Source organism: Dermacentor albipictus, chromosome 3 (genome assembly GCF_038994185.2).
Source record: "Dermacentor albipictus isolate Rhodes 1998 colony chromosome 3, USDA_Dalb.pri_finalv2, whole genome shotgun sequence".
Taxonomy (NCBI): domain Eukaryota; kingdom Metazoa; phylum Arthropoda; class Arachnida; order Ixodida; family Ixodidae; genus Dermacentor; species Dermacentor albipictus.
In genome coordinates, this window is record NC_091823.1 from 175,506,392 (window position 1) to 175,524,988 (window position 18,597).

At 47.2% G+C, this 18,597-nt stretch overlaps 1 protein-coding gene across 3 annotated transcripts in view; it reads left to right on the plus strand.

Moving 5' to 3' along the window:
- LOC135902106 (uncharacterized) overlaps window positions 1–18,597 on the plus strand; it is a 267,015-nt gene that overhangs the window by 94,459 nt on the left and 153,959 nt on the right. For all 3 annotated transcript variants that reach the window (XM_065432013.2, XM_065432015.2, XM_065432014.2), the window contains 3 exons: window positions 1,807–1,836; window positions 5,875–6,027; window positions 12,198–12,403. In XM_065432013.2, the coding sequence (XP_065288085.1) occupies window positions 1,807–1,836; window positions 5,875–6,027; window positions 12,198–12,403 (389 nt within the window). The remainder of the gene's footprint in view (window positions 1–1,806; window positions 1,837–5,874; window positions 6,028–12,197; window positions 12,404–18,597) is intronic.

An 18,597-nucleotide genomic window follows, 5' to 3' on the forward strand; every position in this document is an offset into this window, starting at 1 on the left:
GCCCTCCTGTCAGATATTCCTGTACGTCCAAAGCTGTCACAATGATTACATAGTTTTCAGCTACGCCTTTTGACACCGCACGTCTAGATAGAGGACTGTTGTCAGGCTCTAACGGTAAGGGTGTTACCATTGCGACTAGAAAACACTCTTAAAGATGCAAGCATTTTTACAGTGCGGATAGATAGGTAGATAAGAAGGGCCGGAAATATGTAATGAATGTTTATCGCATTGAAAAGTGGGGCATATAAGCGCGAGTGATCACTTGTACCGTTTTTCCATTGAGTGAAGAGTGCCGCTAGCGTTCAGTAATCTGTGTCATGTCGTTGTCTCGAGGCCTGTATGCCCATACATTTACAAAAACCGACTGACGCCACTGACCTAAATTTTCATTTGGCTGCAGTTCAGACTTCCGTCTTGCGGAGTAGGAAATCGCATTCCCGGGCTACAATCCGCGCTTTACTGAGGCCCGGGCCCGGCTCTAGCCCGATGCTCCTAGGCGCGGATCGGGGCACGAGTCCTGTGCTCCTAGGCCCGGGCCCGAGTACACCGTTGCTTTGCCGGCACGAGACCGGCCTGCTGGTCGGATCCGTTCCGTGCTTTAATCCATACTATCTTAGTTCAAGCTGTATCCACCAGGCCGCGACTCCGATTGATCTCGCTGCGAATGTGCATCACTGCCAATGTTCATGGATGCATGGGGGCGCGTGCGGATTGCCGACACACTTTGCTACCTTGAGCGGCTTTGCTTATGGCCTTGGCTCTGACTTGGCAAAGAAATGCTTTGTGTTTAAAGCATCCTTTAGAAATGTATACCAATGTGATAAATGAGACATCGAAGGCAGCAAAGCAATACTAGGGAGTTCTCGCAGCCTGGACGTACTGGGTGCCTGCTTGCTGGCTCACGGCCTGTCTAGGATACAGGAGTAATTGCTGCCGCGTTGAGGCATAGTCGTGGCTGGCTGATGCTAGTGATGGCTGCCACAGATATGGCTTTGCAGCACCATGGTGACATGCGTTCAACGCCGCAGCCGTACGAACACACAACTGAACTCCATCGTGGCGCCGGTATAACGCAATGTCAGCAAAAAAAGAAGCAATTGCATGTTACCGGAAGCAATTGCAATTTTCGATTTTAATGACATAGGTGCAAGGCAACTTTAATTATATTTAATTATTGATCAAGCGGTGGAAATTTCTGATGGGCAGGTTCTGGCAGCGACATGATGAAGAAGGCCGTTCGAGTCGGTTGCTCATTGAGGAATTATTTATCAGTGAACAGCTGAATGGAGTGGCCTTCACCATCATGTCAGTGCCATAACCTGCCATTCAACATTTTCTATTACTGTAAATGCCTGCATTTTTTTAAAACCGCACCTCTCATATAACACCCCAAAAGGGACCTTTTGGGAAAATAAAATTATGTGATATGATCAGATGTGAATAAGTTCCAAAGCAAATTCTGTACTTCGTCAAAGGTCACATTTAGATCTGATATCAACATCGTACTAGTACGCCAGCTTAGACCGCACCAAAACCGTTGCACATCTTCGTGTTGCAGCTTAGCCGCAAAGATATGTGAGAACGGGACCAGACTAGCCTGCGTCCATGTCTTAGGTCTTGTCCAGCTTTGATACAGATTTTTATCGTGATAACGAAAACTAAACAGGCAGATAATATTTGATGAATTTCGAGAAAAAGAAAGATTTGTTTATTGTACTACTCGTGGTGTCAATTTTGTAGCACTTGACAAAATATGTGAGCTACAAATGTAATTTATGTCACTCGTCATTCGTTTCTGTCCCGCAGTGACTGAGGAAATCAAGCCATGGGCCGTTCGTAAGTTTTGCTGACTTCTCATATTTCCTGTGCATATACTTTCGAATGGAATTATTTTATGGCCGCTTCCATCACACCTCCGGCATGGCTGTCGTAGAAACTGATGCAGTACCTGAGGCAAAGAGCCCATCACAGAAAATTGGAGGAAAGAAAAGGGTGCCACTTTCGTAATGGCTGTGCTTCTTAAAGCGTAATTTCCTAAGGGCGCAAAAGCATAACAAAAGCAGTGTGCTCCTTTGTGCTAACGACGCGTCCCGCTGGACTAATTGGTTTATAATTTAGAATTTTAGTTACGCTGACGAGGACACCATCACACCTAAGATGGGACAGGCTCGAAACAACAGAACGTGAATCCATGTGCCACTATTCTTCTACAGCCGGGGGACGGCTTTTGAGCTCCTTAAATGAATAGTGACGGAAAAGCTTTGTCCTCGTATATATACGGAATAACTCTCGATCTAGTAAATATTGAGCCTTCATCGAATCTCTATTTCTCCTGAACGCAACAAATCACCCGCCGTGGTTGCTCAGTGGGTATGGTGTTCGGCTGCTGAGCATGAGGTAGCGGGATCGAATCCCTGACAAGGCGGCCGCATTTCGGTGGGGGCGAAATGCGAAACCACCCATGTACTTAGATTTAGGTGCACGTTAAAGAACCCCAGGTGGTCGAAATTTCTGGAGTCCTCCACTACGGCGTGCCTCATAATCAGAAAGTGGTTTTGGCACGTAAAACCCCATAATTTTTTAACGCAACAAATCCTTACGTGACCTTTTGTTACGTGACCTTTTAATACTATCGAAGAGCATGTATTCCACATTAAAAAAAAACACTAAGGCACAAAAGCATACAACAAGCTAGGTATTCTGCAAGTTGATAGGCTTTCTTAGCGATAGCAATTATGTGGACACTCCGGGCGGGTTGCCGCCGTCGCCGTTGCGTGTATTACGCATAAACCCGGAGTACGATAACGTTGCGGCTGCGTGCCGTGTGCGGTCGGTTCGAGTGAAAGCGCGCAAAAGTGAGCCGAGGAACACGGTCGCTAGATCGAGCGTGTTCAAAGTAGGAAGGCGGGGCAGAAGCGCTCCGTGTACCATAACGCTCAAGGCAGCGTGAAGGGGTGGAGTCACCTGGTCGGCCGCGCCGGTCCTCTTTCGAAACCTATGTGGGGTGGGTACAGAGTCCAAGCACGCCGAGGCTGATGACTTGGTTTGTGCTGCGTTCTCGTAGCTTAGTTCACCGTCAAGCTAGAAGCAGTAGGAAGGGCCATTCGCTCATTGCTTAGGGAGGGACGCTCACTGCCGCTGTTCCTCACACCAACGTTTTGACCACGGGAGTCCGCCGTCATCGAGTGAGATGTATCATGTTTGCCTGTGCGCGTGACAGCATGCCTTCTGATTTAGTTGTTGAACGAATGTTTACATGTTTATACATCCCATAAAACTAATTTTGATGCGAGAGCTTCAAATGGCCCATTGAGCGAGAAAGCCGGCTCCGGTCCTGTGAAGTAGCACAACGGCACGAAATCGCCTTGCCATGGGCAGCGACGCCATGTCGCAGGCTGCACCTCGACGCAGCAAAGTGGTCTAAAAGGAACGTCTGCTGAGGCAATGGTGCGCCACATGTTCCATGAAGGGACGTGTGCCAAGGCAAGACGTCGCTCGATGGATATCGCCGCTTCGGTGGCGTGCGGCAGTGGCACCTCAGGATCGGGCAGTGTGCAACGCTGTGGTAGATTACTCACGGCGCAAAACACGAAGGACTGCTCAGTGCCGTTCACAACATTGTGATTTCACAAGTCTCAAAACATGCAAGGAATGCTCAGGTGCTTTCGTTTTTTTTTACTTCGTATAGCTGTGTAATAAATATTGCAATCGATGCATCGCCTTTTGGGCGAAACTCCGACAGCCGCTAACAATAATTTTAGTCGAGGAGGACTGCTTTACTGCTGAATATAATGTGCTACAAACAAGAAGGTTCCATTAAAATGACTGCAAGATACCTTCAACCATGGTGACAAAATCGACTGATTATGAGCTGAAATATTTTATGGCTTCTGTGTCGACACACACAATGTTACTGTGGAAAGCAAATGCATGAAAGAAAGGAGGAAGTGGTGTACACGATTACGGATTAATGAGTACGGAATGGTTCTAGCAGGTTCTGCCACATGCAGCATGCTGCATGTCTTAACATATTCTACGGCTACCTGGTCACCTGACAGTCACCGCAATCTTAAAGGAAGCTTCGGCTCGGGCACATCTCCAACGCGGCCCATTCAAATACATGTAAAACCCCAAAAGGTTTTCTGAGATAACCCTCTGACCAATCTTAATGAAATTTGTTGCATATTTGAGAGAACAAGTTAAGTGCTAGTGACTTACAAACTAAATATCGATTTAGGGCTTAAATTTTGTTAAAAGGATCTTCACAAATTCGCATGTTGCAAAGGAAAATCAGCACGAAGTTTACAACTTAATAGCTGTGCATCAAGAACAGAAATCGCGGTTCTGTAAACGGCACTTATTGGATCATTGAAACCGGAGAAATTAACTTTGTCATTAGCTATATTATGGGACTTTGTTACGCTGCGTACAAGGGTTGTACAAAAGCTGTATATAGATATTAGTAAATTTTTTTAGATTCATGTGTAACATGTCAATTTTGTCCGCTTTAGATGTACTATTAGATGTGATATACATAATGGTGATTAATTTTCATTGCTGAGTTCTAGAGTTGTAAACTTGATAGTCTCGTTTTCTGCAAATTTTCGATTTTTGCCAATCTTTATTAAAATATTGACGACATAAATCGAAAATTCATAACCAACAGTCACTACATTTCTAAGTTTTTCTTTTAAACGGAACAAACCTCGCCAAACATCGTGCAGTGGTTGTCGAGAAAACAAATTCTTCTTTTACATGCATTTAGATAGGAGCACCCGGGCTATATCTTCCTCTTAAGCGACCCGTAAATTCACCATTTAATGAACAAAGCGAATAAAAATATATGTGATTGCAGTGTAACTCCGAGCGCAAAGCATGAGTATTGACCTCACCACCAGGCAGCATAGATACGTACGAACCCGCTATGACCATGCTGCCAAAACGGCAGCCCTCATCACTTTCGTGTGATGAGGGCTGCAGTCGGTCGGTCATACGCTTCCCACAGAAGCGTATGACCGATCCCATGGGCAAAGATGCAACCGGCGTCATGACGACTTTCCCGTTATATATGGGGTCAAAGCTACATTGAGGGAAATGGCGAAGACAACTCCATTGTATATTTTTCCAGTGAATTTTAGAGGGATGGTCGGTCTTCTAAACACCATTTGCACTGTAGAATTTTCTTATTATCAGGTCTATGTAATTTCGTGTCGAATGCTATATTGCTTTGTCTCGGCACAATAGCGAAACGTTTTTACAAAAGTTGTATTTAATCTTGCAAGGAAATAATACTACTGGCATGCTTTGCGTAAGTGGTGGCGTAGAGACTGGTCGTGCAAGCAGTACATTGGAAGAGCCGATTTTGTGACTTTCGCTGGCGTGCCCATGTTATGGTTTTACTACTTGCAACTGGGCTAGATTGTCATGTTTTGTACTGTGTATTAAGACAAGAAACAAAGTAAAACAACGCAATGACAGAAAACGACACTCTTTCCTATAACTATATGGCCTCCAAGAAGTCCACCCTTCTCACAAGTGCGTGTGGTATTTGCTATACCATCTGACTTCTAACCATTTTTTTTAGTTGACCTGAATAGTTTCCAGGTTCGCATCCTAAACCACGCTGAACTTTGCGGGCGTCTTAAACTGGTCGCATACAAGGTGATGTAGCTCATTAGTTGTGGCACTGTGGATAAACTTAGGCTTTATCTCGTAATTACAATTACCTTAAAAACAATAAAAAGAGGGCACGGAAGCATTTTCGTTTATTCCTCCTTGAAATAACCAATTACTCATCACCTATTATTTTCCCTGGGCATCAATTTGTGCCTTAAATATATAAAAAATATTTACTCCCGTGTTCTCAATTTGCAGCTTCCCCGGATTCTAATCCTTTCATTTGCTTCGTTGGTCTCCAGTACAAGGACAACACCGACATGATAGCCGCTTTAGAAGCGGACTGCAATTTTATTGTAATGAAAGAAGACTTTGACAATTCTGGTGGCTCTCTTCGACTGGGCGGTAAAGGTAATCGTTAACAAACTTTCCACCGTTTGCATTTGTACCTTCTTGCCACACCGCAAAGCTAAAAGATAATTTGCGATCCTGTTGCCAGAATTCTTCCTATTTCAACCTGTCCTTATAACAGCCGAGTATAGACTAAGTGTGTGGTTCGGCAGTGGACATGTAACAGAAGAACCCGCGTCTCGACATTGTGTGACCTCATTTTAAGCGAATTCCCTCATTGAATGGAGGTAAAAAAATGCAGATAAGCGTACCGACTCATTAATGTCGTTAAATATCGGGTTAATATAAAAGCGACCTCTGAATATTGCCGCTTCCTCATATCACACCACTTCTTTGTTTTTGGATCCAACAGATTAAAAAAGGGATAGGCGATGGTAAATAGTGCTTTGCCGCTTTTTAGATAAGTCTCGGAATGAGGCTGACATTTCTCGCATGCATAATTGCAATGACCAGGTGGATAATTCAAAACATACACTAGCTTATTCATTTACTTCGGAGTGAATTGATTAATGTTAAATTGGTGATGTATTGCGAAACTTAGGCCCAGCTGTAGGAACATCATGTTTCCGCAGCCTCAAAGCTCGCAAGACTTCAACAGCGCTTTCGAGCATCCAATTCTACAGCGTTTCAGTTAAGATTGCCCCCAAATTATGGATCGTACCTTCAGGACGATCTGGAGCTCCAGTGCTTTCTTCATTAGGCGACGGCTAGATACGACCTCATGCCGTCAAAGTAGTCACTATGGTGGTCAGTGACGTTTCCTCAAGTACATATTCGCGTAATATTGTACCAGAGTTGTCTTCCTGCACATTTTAGAGCGCAAATCTTGGCGCCCCTTCCTGCGACGAGCGTCGGCGTAAACGAACGAACGAGCACTGCGAACAATGAAAGAGAACGTGGCGGTCAGCGATAGCAGTGGCGTGCGAACGGAACAAATGGTGCCATGCCCGACCACTGGTCTCCTACTGCAGTCTGCTAGCGTCAGCTCTCGCTTGTTTGGTTTGCTTGCTTTGGTATCGCTCGCACTTCTTTCGATTGTCATGATTTGCGATTGATTTATAACCTGATTGTATGCGCGATGCCAATTGTGCAGTGCATTCTGGAAGCCACGCGGCACCAGCGATTCCACTGGAACCTTCGATGAGTCATGTATAAAAGCCGATGCGTTTGACCCACGGACCAGATTTTCGACGACCACCGACTTTGCGCGCCGCTATCATTAGACAGTTTTAGTACTGCGCCATGACGATACGTGAGGAGCACGCAAGCGCTTTGCGGAACGGAGGAGCGCGTGTCACGTTAGGGCTTTTAGTACTGCTACGTACGTAAGCAGCCGAGCGTTAGGTGACGGGCGCGTCGGAGCGCGTTGGGCGCGTCCGCCAGTGCGTCGAACCATCGGTCGAGCTGTGGACGCTGCTGATCTCGCCAACTTGGTGTAACTTGTGGGCGAGCTCGCACTAGGTCGAACTATGTATAGGCCTTTAAGAGACTGCTTTTATTACGTATGCAATACACGAATCATATCTAGAAAAATAAAGACCGAGTACTCGCTTTCTGAGGCTGGCACGGTCATTTACAACGAACTGCGCCAACAGGAGGTGGAGCGTTTCGCTCAAACAGCGCCCACTGAACACTTTCTCAAAAATTACAAGTTCTCCTAAGATCTTTTAAGAGGTGAACGGCGAAAGCCTACTCTTCGTCCTGTTATCCTTCGCCTCTTCTCTTTCTCTTTTAGTCATTACTGCTCCATACTAAGCATTTTTGTCATTTGTAATGAATTGTGGTCATTACAAGCCGTCGTTAGACAGGTTGGTCATAGCATAGTCATTAGTCGTCATTACGAGTCATTTCAGTCATTATTAGTTATTACTGGTCGGTGCCAAACGTTTTAGTCATTTCTAATAAATTTTAGTCGTTACCAGTTATCGTTAGACATATTGGTCATTTCATTGTCATTACTAGTCATCATAGTCATTTCAGTCATTATTAGCCATTACTGCTCACTAGTAAGTATGTTTAGTCATTTGTAATCAATTGTGGTCATTACAAGCCGTCGTTATACATATTGGTCATTTCGTAGTCATCAGTATTTATTACAAGTCATTAGCAGACATTTGAGTCATTGCCAGTCATTACTTGACATTTCTAGTCATTTCTAATCAGTTTTGGTAACTAAAAGCCGTCGTTAGACATATTGGTCATTTCGTGGTCATTAGTAGACATTACGTGACATTTCTAGTCATCCAATCAATCTTGGTCATTACAAGCCGTTGTTAGACATATCGATCATTAGTAGTCATTCCAAGTCACTAGAAGTCATTATTAGTCATTACCAGTCATTATTAACTTCTGTGTTACTAGTCATTATTAAATCTGTGTTTAATGTGTTCATTTGGCGTGATGACGCTGTGGCAGACACTCTGGCGGTCAGGTCCGCTGACACAAACTTCGCCGTGAGCCTAGAAAGGGTTTCGCCTTGAAAACAATGTTCCTATTTTTGCAATGCATTCCCACCGCGCAGGATCCGGGAATGGCTTCTGCGCGTTCACTTCACGCAGTAAAGCCAAATCGTATGCCAATAAAAAGTACAGCCTTCCACTGGTCACCTTTGAAGCTGCCATTTTGCGAAACTCTTTTGTCTCACGCTCTCCCGAACAGAACGAGAAGCACGAGAGCGGCAGGCAAGGCTCCTTACGTACGCGCGCGAGTACGTGCGTACGTAGCAGCCACGTACGCATCACGTGCCGTTCGTGTTGCGTTCCGTACATGCGCAGGTAGCCGAACGTAGCGATCTTACGTACGCAACGCCCTTGCGTACGCAACGTACACTCGCCCACAAAATATTGCGGGGTGCGCGAGCGCGTGGCGAAGCGACCCTCCTCGCGGTGAAACCCTGGTGTCGAGACCGACGCCTGCGCGCACGCGCGTCCCTCCGTGACTGCAATGGTGCCTGTTTCCGCGCTTCCTCCTTGCGCGCCGGTGATATCCGAGTCTATTCTCAAGGTGCCCCTCTTGCGATATGCGTCGTGGCGGCTTCGACGGGCAGAACTTCGTTTATACAACGAAAATCAATTGTTCATTTTCGTCTTGCCTGTCTCCTTCCATAGAGCGCGGTTTCTGCCACGCTCTCCTGCGGGAGAACGCCCCGTTAGTGAAAAGAAAAACAACGAAGATTGGCCACTAAAATGTGCAGCGCAGAAAAAAAAAAATTCACTTGTTGCGCTCGCCACCGGACCGGCCCTATGCGTCAGCGCTCGTGACTCGACAAAAAGCGGCCGCAGTGGCGCGCGCAAGCTCACGCTTCTAAGCACGCTTCACATAGTTTCGCCCGTCGAAGCCGCCACAGCGCTTATCACAAGAGGGGCACCTCGCGGCTACATTCGAATATCGCCGGCACGCAAGGAGGAAGCGCGGAAACATGCACGCTTGCAGTCTCGCGCGTGCCAACACCAACACCAGGGGTGCCCCGCTAGAAGGGGAGGAGGGTCGTTTCGCCACGCGCTCGCGCACCCCGCAATATTTTGTGGGCGAGGGTATGCAGTACTAAATCTGTCTGTTGTGCTTGAGTGTTATACCCTTGTCACAGGGATATAACTAAAGTGCACTCTGAGCAAGTGTACTCCAGCGCACTGAGTGTCATTTTGGCCCCCCAAAGCGCTGCAATACTCGCGGACAACTTTCTGTGACTATGAAGGTAAATGCACTGAGGCGAAGCGCGCACAAGTGAGAGCGCTTCTGGAAAGAGTCCCGCATTTTGATCCACGTTAGTTTAGGCTGGGGAAGGGAAAACATAAACACCCTATTACTGACCGGTAAATAAGACAGAACACATCGCTGAGTTTAAAGATTCACTTATTTTGCGGCTTTGCCCTTCCGCGTCTGGGCAAACACGAAATCGTTGTGCGTGGAATTCGAGCAACCAAAAACGCTGTCAAACCCTGCCGGACTACACAAGGTGGCAACACACTTGCAGCATCCACGCGTCCTTAGCTTTCCAATCATAGCCACAAAAAGTTGTCCGCGAGTATACACGATAAACAAAAGTGTTCCAAGGTCGATCCAACAGGTCACGAAGCCTTGGGGCGAAAAGCAATTCAGAACAAATTGTCACCGACATGAGCAAGGGGATTATGAGAGCATCGATTGAAGCGCGACCATGTTTGGAGGTAATAAACAATGGCCAAGAAAAAAGCGTTTTTTAGCGAAAGCTAGACACAGTTAGATTGATTCAACGAAAATAAAATACTAATCAAACATACATATGCGTGACGAGTAAAGAAACACAACTCAATTATATTTTATCATTATAAATAAATACCTTCTTTAAGCACGCTCTTGAAGTTAGCAGAAACAGTCGCTCATAAAATTCACGTGATACGCAACCCTCACACGTGCTGTTTTGCTTGTCGACATTTGCTTGAATTTGGTGACGCGGGCAGCTTCATCGTTTCTTAACATGTTCAGTCAAAAGCAGTGACTTACGACCGCCAGATAACTGTGTAGTTGTTTGCGTGTGACTGCGCTGACCGGCGATGTTGGCGTCCGACGATAGGACCAGCACTCTACCCCTAAAGCTTCCGTTGGCCTCCAAAGAGGATATGTTCTGTGCAGGGGTGCGATTGCAACACCCACATGGCAGGCCTTTTAATGGCAGGCCACCGAAACAACTTTTCCACCTTTGAGAACGAAATGACAACACTGGCGTCACACATTTTTTTCTTCTGCCGGAAGTGCTCCCTGGTCGCATAGATGGCGCTAACCCGTATGAACCACCTATGAACCGCCATGTTTTGAACCTATGGGCTAATATAGAAGGTTTGCTACCAGGTAGGTACCTTGCAGGAACCTACCTGCTACCTTGCAAGGCACCTTGCAAATTCGCTCAATAGAGAGTTCAATTTGTACCTGACAGCTACGGCACTGCGTCGTTCCTCACTGCCACTAACACGTTACGAAAAATGGCAACACAAAATAGTTCAACCAATTCTTTCTGAACAATGGGTGACGCAAGTGATGTAAGTGCTTCGTCGCCACAGCTGTAAACTAGCGGCCTAATCAGAGGCTCAGCACCACTGAGAGCACCCTGTTATTCACAATCGATTTGCCAGAGCCTATCGTGAATTCACAACACCTAAGGAGCCGCGCTCAAAATTCGCACGAGTGATTACCATAACCGTCGGTGAATACTATTTATGGTTACGACAAGCTGTTGTGAAACAGAATATTTATTAAGCGCAACCAGTTGCTGCTGTTTCTATAGCTGTTAAAAGCCCCACGTCCGGCCATTGTGGCCGCATTTCGATGAGGGCGAAATGCGAAGACACCCGTGTAGTTAGATTTGGGTGCACGTTAAAGTGCCCTAGGCGGTCCAAATTCCGGAGTCCCCCTCTACGGCGTGCATCACAATCAGATCGTGGTTTTGGCACGCACAACCCCTTCATAATTAATAAATGTCCCATGAAACACAGACATAACTTTCTTTTGTTTCAAATGACGTGTGGAAAAAAAAAGAAAATAGAGTGCATTTTGCAGGCATGTTTGAGTAGTAGCGATTTCTTGGTGGCTACTCTGTTCTAAGAAAACTTGCACTAATGATTGCATTAATTATACGCTTGCAATGCACATATGACTGGACACTTCTGCGAAGAATGCAAGCGTATGAAACACCCCACTTAAGGTAGTCCGATAAGTCCCGTGCTTTTGACGCGCGAAAATCGGGCCCGCTCAGGTGTACTGAAACGAATTATCGTGCTCGAATTATGAATTTATGAATTTCTTGCTACTAAACTGGACAAATGTTACACCTTGCACGAAGGGTCGAGTAACGATGACAATTTTACCTTTCTTATTCTTTCGGTGCATGGTGCAAATTATTGTGTCTTCTGTTCTGAGACGTTCTGTTCTGTAAGTGCAAAGGTACACTTACCAATAGATGAATGCGCGAATGGAACTCGCGATGGTGGTCGGACAAGTTTAGTTCCTAGAATATTTAACGCAGTTTTTTTCTATTCCCACAGTGCAAAGGGAAATTACGTTTGTGCAACTTTAGTGGGCTCTGACGATAAAGAAATGGACAAATCTCTCAGATGTTCTTGCTACCTGTCAATGAAGACGTGAACGATGCTGCCTTGCCTTGCTGTTCTCATGCTGCTTTGTTTTACATTGCGTAGCTATGAATGCGACTGCAGTTCTCGACGTTCTTCAGCGCGAATACGGCAGCGATCTGGCTAAAATAGGCGTGGGTCTTCAGTGCTGCTCAATAATGTATCAAGACCTCCAAGAACAGTTATTTCACGGAAATGGTGACTTCAGTGGGAGCTGCAAGTTTAAACTGGGCCTAAACACGGACATTGCAGCTACAAAAGACTTCATTGAGGTGAGTCTACCGCATTTGGCTTGCCGCCCAGCTACACTGTTATCGATCGAGAATATCTTGAGCATATTTTGGCTTCAATTTTGTTTGCTGCATGCTGTTCATCGAAAAAAAAAAAGATTGTTTGCTGATGTAATCGCTAGCAGCTCCCCGTCCTGACCGACACGGAAAGGTACAGAAGGAGCCAGTGAGGGAAAGCTTACTTGCGGACATCTTGGCTATGATGCGAAACGCACGGGTGTGGAGCTTTGGCACATGTATTCGTACTCAATGTAGTCCGGCCGATTGCGGCACAGGTTTCGGTTTCTCCTACCTTTGCAGTGCTCCTTTGCTTTACTGATGACACACACAATCAACTGATGTTTGCACACATTCGATATGCGTCGAGTTCTGAACAGCGAGAGACGTAGCCTGCCTCAGAGCCCGGAAGCAGCCTCATGACCTCGACTACGGGCACAATTGACACAGGTGTCGTTAGAGCCGGCGTAGCATGTCAGGTCACTCGTTATTACGCGCCGACAGTTTTGATTTATGGATGGGTTCACCTGGTTTCCGCGGGGACGTTGCAGGCATTTATTATATGATCTGCAACAGCCTTTCGTTGCTGAAGTTCGTCAACAGTCTGTGGCGAGAGGTGACAGGCGTGACAAGTGACGAAAGGTAACCAGGACACGCAGGTGCCTTTTGCCTTTGAGGAATGCTCAAAACGCGTGACGGTTTCGCACGTGCGAAAACTCGGAAGAACATGCTAAAGATGCAATAAACAAGCAGTGTCTGACCAAGGAACGTTGCGTGTCGATTCAAATTAGGTGCGTTAAAAGTTTTTCAGCGCTCATCCACTGTGTGAATCAATGTTGTGCTAAACATTTAGCGGGTACCTGATTATTTAGCAGTGTATCGGATTACGCAAAGCGATGAGAGGTGGAACAACGTGTTCGTGTAATTTTAGGAGTTGATTGTGCGTGGTCAGCGATTGTACGTGTCTTTGACAACAACAGCATGACGAAGGCCATGTTGAAGACGATCGTATGACGGCACCATCACGCTGCTAACGCTCTCCGTTCGACGCAAGCTTACGACATGGCGATTGTTTGTTTCTAGATAGCTAATGGACAAGCGTACGCCATAACGAAACATATTGGTAAAGAGCAGACACTCCCGTAGGGCCTGCATCCGAGCGATGGATGGATGGATGGACGGATCGAAGGACGGACGGACGGACGGACGGACGGATGGACGGGTGGGTGGGTGGGTAGATGGATGGACGTTATGAGCGTCTCCTTTGGAACAAGATCACTGGATCTGCCACCGAGCTCTTCTTATTAAATTGCGCAATGTTTAAAAAGAAAAAAAAACAAGATAAATTTTCATAGCCAAACTTTCTGAAACCATATTGTCAACTTTGCTTTTGGCGCCTCCGTTGTTTCTCGTATCCTTACTTTTCTTCTACAAATCCTCTAATCGCCTCTAACTAATCTTTATTGTGGAGATATTTACTTTCCCCTTGATCTCACTGAATGCAAGGGCTTCAAGGAAGCCAGACGTGCTTAAATCTACTGCTGGGCAGATATCTTCACATTCCAATAAAACGTGTTCGATCGTTTCCCTAGCTTTGCCGCAGAAAGCACATGCTTCTTCTTCCTTGCTGTATCTCGCTTTATAAGTGCGTGTTCTAAGGCACCCTGATCTCGCTTCGAAAAGTAAAGAGCTTCACCTGGATTTATGTTAAAATGTTCCCTTCCTGATTTCATTTTTCCCTCTTAAGTAGTTACTCATAGCCGGTTTCCTTTCCATTGACGCGACCTTTGAGATTATCTGAGCTTCTCTGATTTTCTGCTTCATGTTGTTTTTTACCACGTTGCTCATCATACAGGTCGTATACTTGCTGGTGAGCTTCCTAGTTCTTTTCCTACTGCCTTGCCGGCGGCATCCCGAGCGGCTGGCCGAACAGCTAATTTTGACTTTTGGAGATGGTACACGCGTGGTTTAGCTCTGTTTTGATTTCGGTTTCGATAGCAATGCATTGGATTCTGGTTTACTTTCCGCTGCTAAAGTGTTCAACTACCCCGTGCTTTATTATTTCATATTTAAGGATGCCGTACATATAGGCGTAGTAAACACGCAGATTGCAACCATTTTAATGAAACAGCCGTCAAGCTTCTCGAAGAACCTTAACAAGGATAAATTCGATCGTGTAGATTGGGAAAATAATGCGATCAGCGCTTTCTTTATTGCAACATTGTTAAACTGCCGGTTGTGCCGCCAGTAATACTGCAGTTGGTGCTACCACATTTTTCGGCCATCATCTCTAGCATGTGCACTAAGCAGTGTTTACCGTAGTTAGCGATTGTATAATAACAACCTAGTCTTTATTGATTCCATCTCCTTATGTAGTACCTTGAACGCGGTCGTTAAGGGACAATAAAGGATAATGAATTCTTTTGCGCTTTTTGAGACGCATTACTCAATCGCATAAAATACGAAGCAATGGTTCCATACAATATATTTTTTCTTGTTTACATAAGGAAATTGACAGAAAAATCTCAGTGCCCTTCCACTTTGTGAAGAAGGATCACTAGCGAGGTTGTGTACGTGGGCCCCATAATGGCGAACTGCGCCTCGGCCGCGGGTGGGCCCCGCTTTGCACTATCTTCGGGATCGGCCCACGTATGGGGAGTGTTTTCCACGCCTGATGCCATTACAACTCGCGGCAGGTATTCCGAGTTTAACATGCTCCAGAGTACGACGACCTTTGCCCTTTCACGATCACCGTAAGATCGACAGGCCTGACGGAAGCCGGCGAAAACGAGTACCTTTGATACGACAGCATCACATGCCCCTTTAAGCGAGAAAACCGACCTCTTCAGCAGAGAAACGGCACTCCAATTCACATTCCCTGTGATGCCACGTCAAGTGCGCTCCTCGACGGAAAAGAACGGGGGAAACGGAACACCAGCTGCCGCAATAGGGCGCCAGGTGTTGCGCGAGGGACGAGGGTGTCGAAGCTAATGCGAAGAAGACTCATCTCTCGCATCATTGGTTAAAATATTAAATTATGGGGTTTTACGTGCCAAAACCACTTTCTGATTATGAGGCACGCCGTAGTGGAGGACTCCGGAAATTTTGACCACCTGGGGTTCTTTAACATGCACCTAGATCTAAGTACACGGGTGTTTTCGCATTTCGCCCCCATCGAAATGCGGTCGCCGTGGCCGGGATTCGATCCCGCGACCTCATGCTCAGCAGCCTAACGCCATAGCCACTGAGCAATCACGTCGGGTGCATCATTGGTTGCTGAACTGTTATTTTGATTTTTATATCGCGCTGCACACGCTGCGCGTCCGGGAGCTAACTACCTCCTCCTTGACAGGCGCTGCACGCGGAGCGAGTTGTGGCCTGCGAGCCGGGCCCGAGGCAAGTGGTGCTACATAGTTCACCCCGTAGAGAGGAAGCAGAGAAGCCGCCCAGTGGACGGGCTTAGACGCAGCCGCCTAGAGTGATTAAGGGTTGGAGGCCACGTTGCGTGGAGGGACCGTGGGCGCCAGAGTGGTGACATAGGGAGGTTTTAGTCGGTCAGCAGCGACGAAATCTTCGCGACTGTTAATGTCTAGCCTGATCCTCTTAGGCGTGCGATAGAGCACGCGGAATGGTCCGTCGTAGGCCGGGATGAGGGGTGGACGCACGTGGTCACGCCGAACGAAGACGTGGCTGCAGGAATTCAGATCCTGGTGGGCAAATACAGACCGGTGGTTTTGGTCAGCAGGAATTACAGGAGCACGGTAACGGAACATGGTGCGCAGTTCTCGGATGTAGGTGGAAGCGTCATGGGTTGAAGGTGGTAACGATGGTGCGAATTCTCCAGGAAAGCGCAGGCGAACGCCGTAGACGAATTAAGCCGAAAAGCAACCTAGGTCAGCCTTCAGTGGTGATCGGATGCCCAGAGGGACAAAGGGAAGGTGGACAATCCAACGTTCCCTTGGCTAGTAAGTGGCGAGGGCGGCCTTCAATTATCGATGAAGTCCTTCCACCATGCCATTCGCGGAAGTATGGTAGGCGGTAGTATGGATGTGTCGAACGCCCAAGATATTCGTAAGTGCTGTGAACAGGGCAAATTGAAACTGGTGGCCTCTGTAGGTGGTGAAGAGAGAAGAGCATCCGAAACGCGACACCCAGCCGCTCATAAAAGCCCTAGCCACTGTCTCTGCCGTATTGTCTGTATGGGACACGCCTGTGGCCGTCGGATGGCGCGATACACATATGTGAGCAGGTAGCAGTCCCCATGAGATGACGGTAGAGGACCGGCAATGTCGAGGTGGACATGGATAAACCTAACGACTGGAGGCCGAAATGAGGAATTAGACTTGGTGGTATGGCGGTGAACTTTAACACGCTGGCATTGAAGGCAGGTTCGCGCTCAGAGGCAGACATCTGCATTTACCCTAGGTCAAAGGAATCAAGTGGTGACTAGTTTCTGGGTCGTACGATTACCAGGGTGGCTCAGGTTGTGCGGTTGATCAAAAATTGCGCGACAAAAAGCCAGAGGCACGAATGGTCGAGGAACACCAGTGGATGTCTCCCACGTTATCAAGAGGAACAAAATGCAAGCGGGCACTTTTAAAGCCTCGGGACGTGGACGAGGAACGAAGGAGATTCAGCTCAGAGTCGTTGCGCTGGGCCGCTGCTGGCTCTTCCATGTCTACTGGTGGTTGGGCTGCGAGGTCATTAACGCGGGATAGTGCATCAGCGGCAGCATTTTCCGGCCCATGCACCTCACCGATGACCGAGCCACTGTGAACTTGAAATAAAGCACAGCTGGTGGATCTCCGCTGCAGCGTAGTTGCGGTGGTTCCGATGGAAGGTAAACGTCAGGGGCTTACGGTTTGCGATGATGTGAAAGTTCCGGCACTCCGGAAAGTGCGAAATTGCTTGATGGAGAGCAGCGCCGCAAGAGGTTTCCAACTGAACGTGCTGCATTTAGCTTCAAGTGGCTTCAGTTTTTGCGACAAAAAACCAAGAGGCTGCCAAACAGATATGTTTTGCTCGAGAACTGCATCTGCTGCTATGCCGGATGCATCGGTGATGAGACAAATTGGGGCATCAGGAACGGGATGTATAAGCATGGCGGCGTCTGCCAGGGCTATCTTGGCAGTAGCAAAGGCAGATGCAGCGTCCTGAGTCTTCTCAGGTGGCACAGCCGGATCTTTTTTGATAGCCAGTACGCCGTTCAGAGGCTTCATCAGGAAATTGGCCCACTTCGCCAAGAGCGGCGGTGAATGTTAGGTAGGCTCAAAAATTATCTGTGTTTTCGGTGAAGCGGGGGGGGGGGCAGTATTAAATTGCTTTCACTTAGCTGGCGAGAGCCCGGATACATTGTGGGATGACAATGTGGCCTAAGAACTAGATGGTGGCGATACCGAAGAGGCAGTTGTCAGTATAATGAGCATACTGTAATCATCAAGTCGGTGGAAAAAGGCGGACAGGTGAGCTTCATGCTCGCGGTGGGATGCGCTTACGAAGAGATCAAGGTAGGCGAACACAAAGTCGAGACCTTGCGTGACCCCGTTGATAGTGCGCTGAAAAGTTTGTGGAGCATTGCACTGTCTAAAAGGCATCCTCACATACTCGAACAGGCCAATAGGGGTGCTAATGGCCGTTTTTGGTGCGTGAGCAAGTTCCACAGATGTTTCACAGTTAGCTTTCACATAGTCAATTTTAGAAAAGAACGTGCACCCAGCCAAACTGGGTGTGAAATCGTATATGGCAGTAAGTGGCTATGGCAGGATTCATCTGGTAAGGTGTGGGCGTTCAGAGCGTGGTACAGCCCACATTGTCTCCAGTCGCCAGGATCTTTCTTTCGAACCATGTTGAGTGACGATACCCCGTTGCTTGAGGAAGTTCGCACAACGTCGAGTTCAACCAAGTGCTCTAACTCGTTTCGAGTGATGGCGAGGCGGTTTCCATACAGTCGGCGGGACCGAGTAAAGACGTTAGCAGTAGTCGCTATGTGATGAGTGATCGAGTGTTTCACCAGTGACTCTGTGGTATATGGATTCATAAGATTGGGAAAATAGGCGATGACTTTGCGTACGGCGAAATGGGTGCGAGAGCTCGAAGCCTCGTCGGCGAGGCGCTGCAGAGTACGCCATTTATGGAGAGGCGCGTGCAGAGATAGATGAGACGATGCGCATGCATGCCTA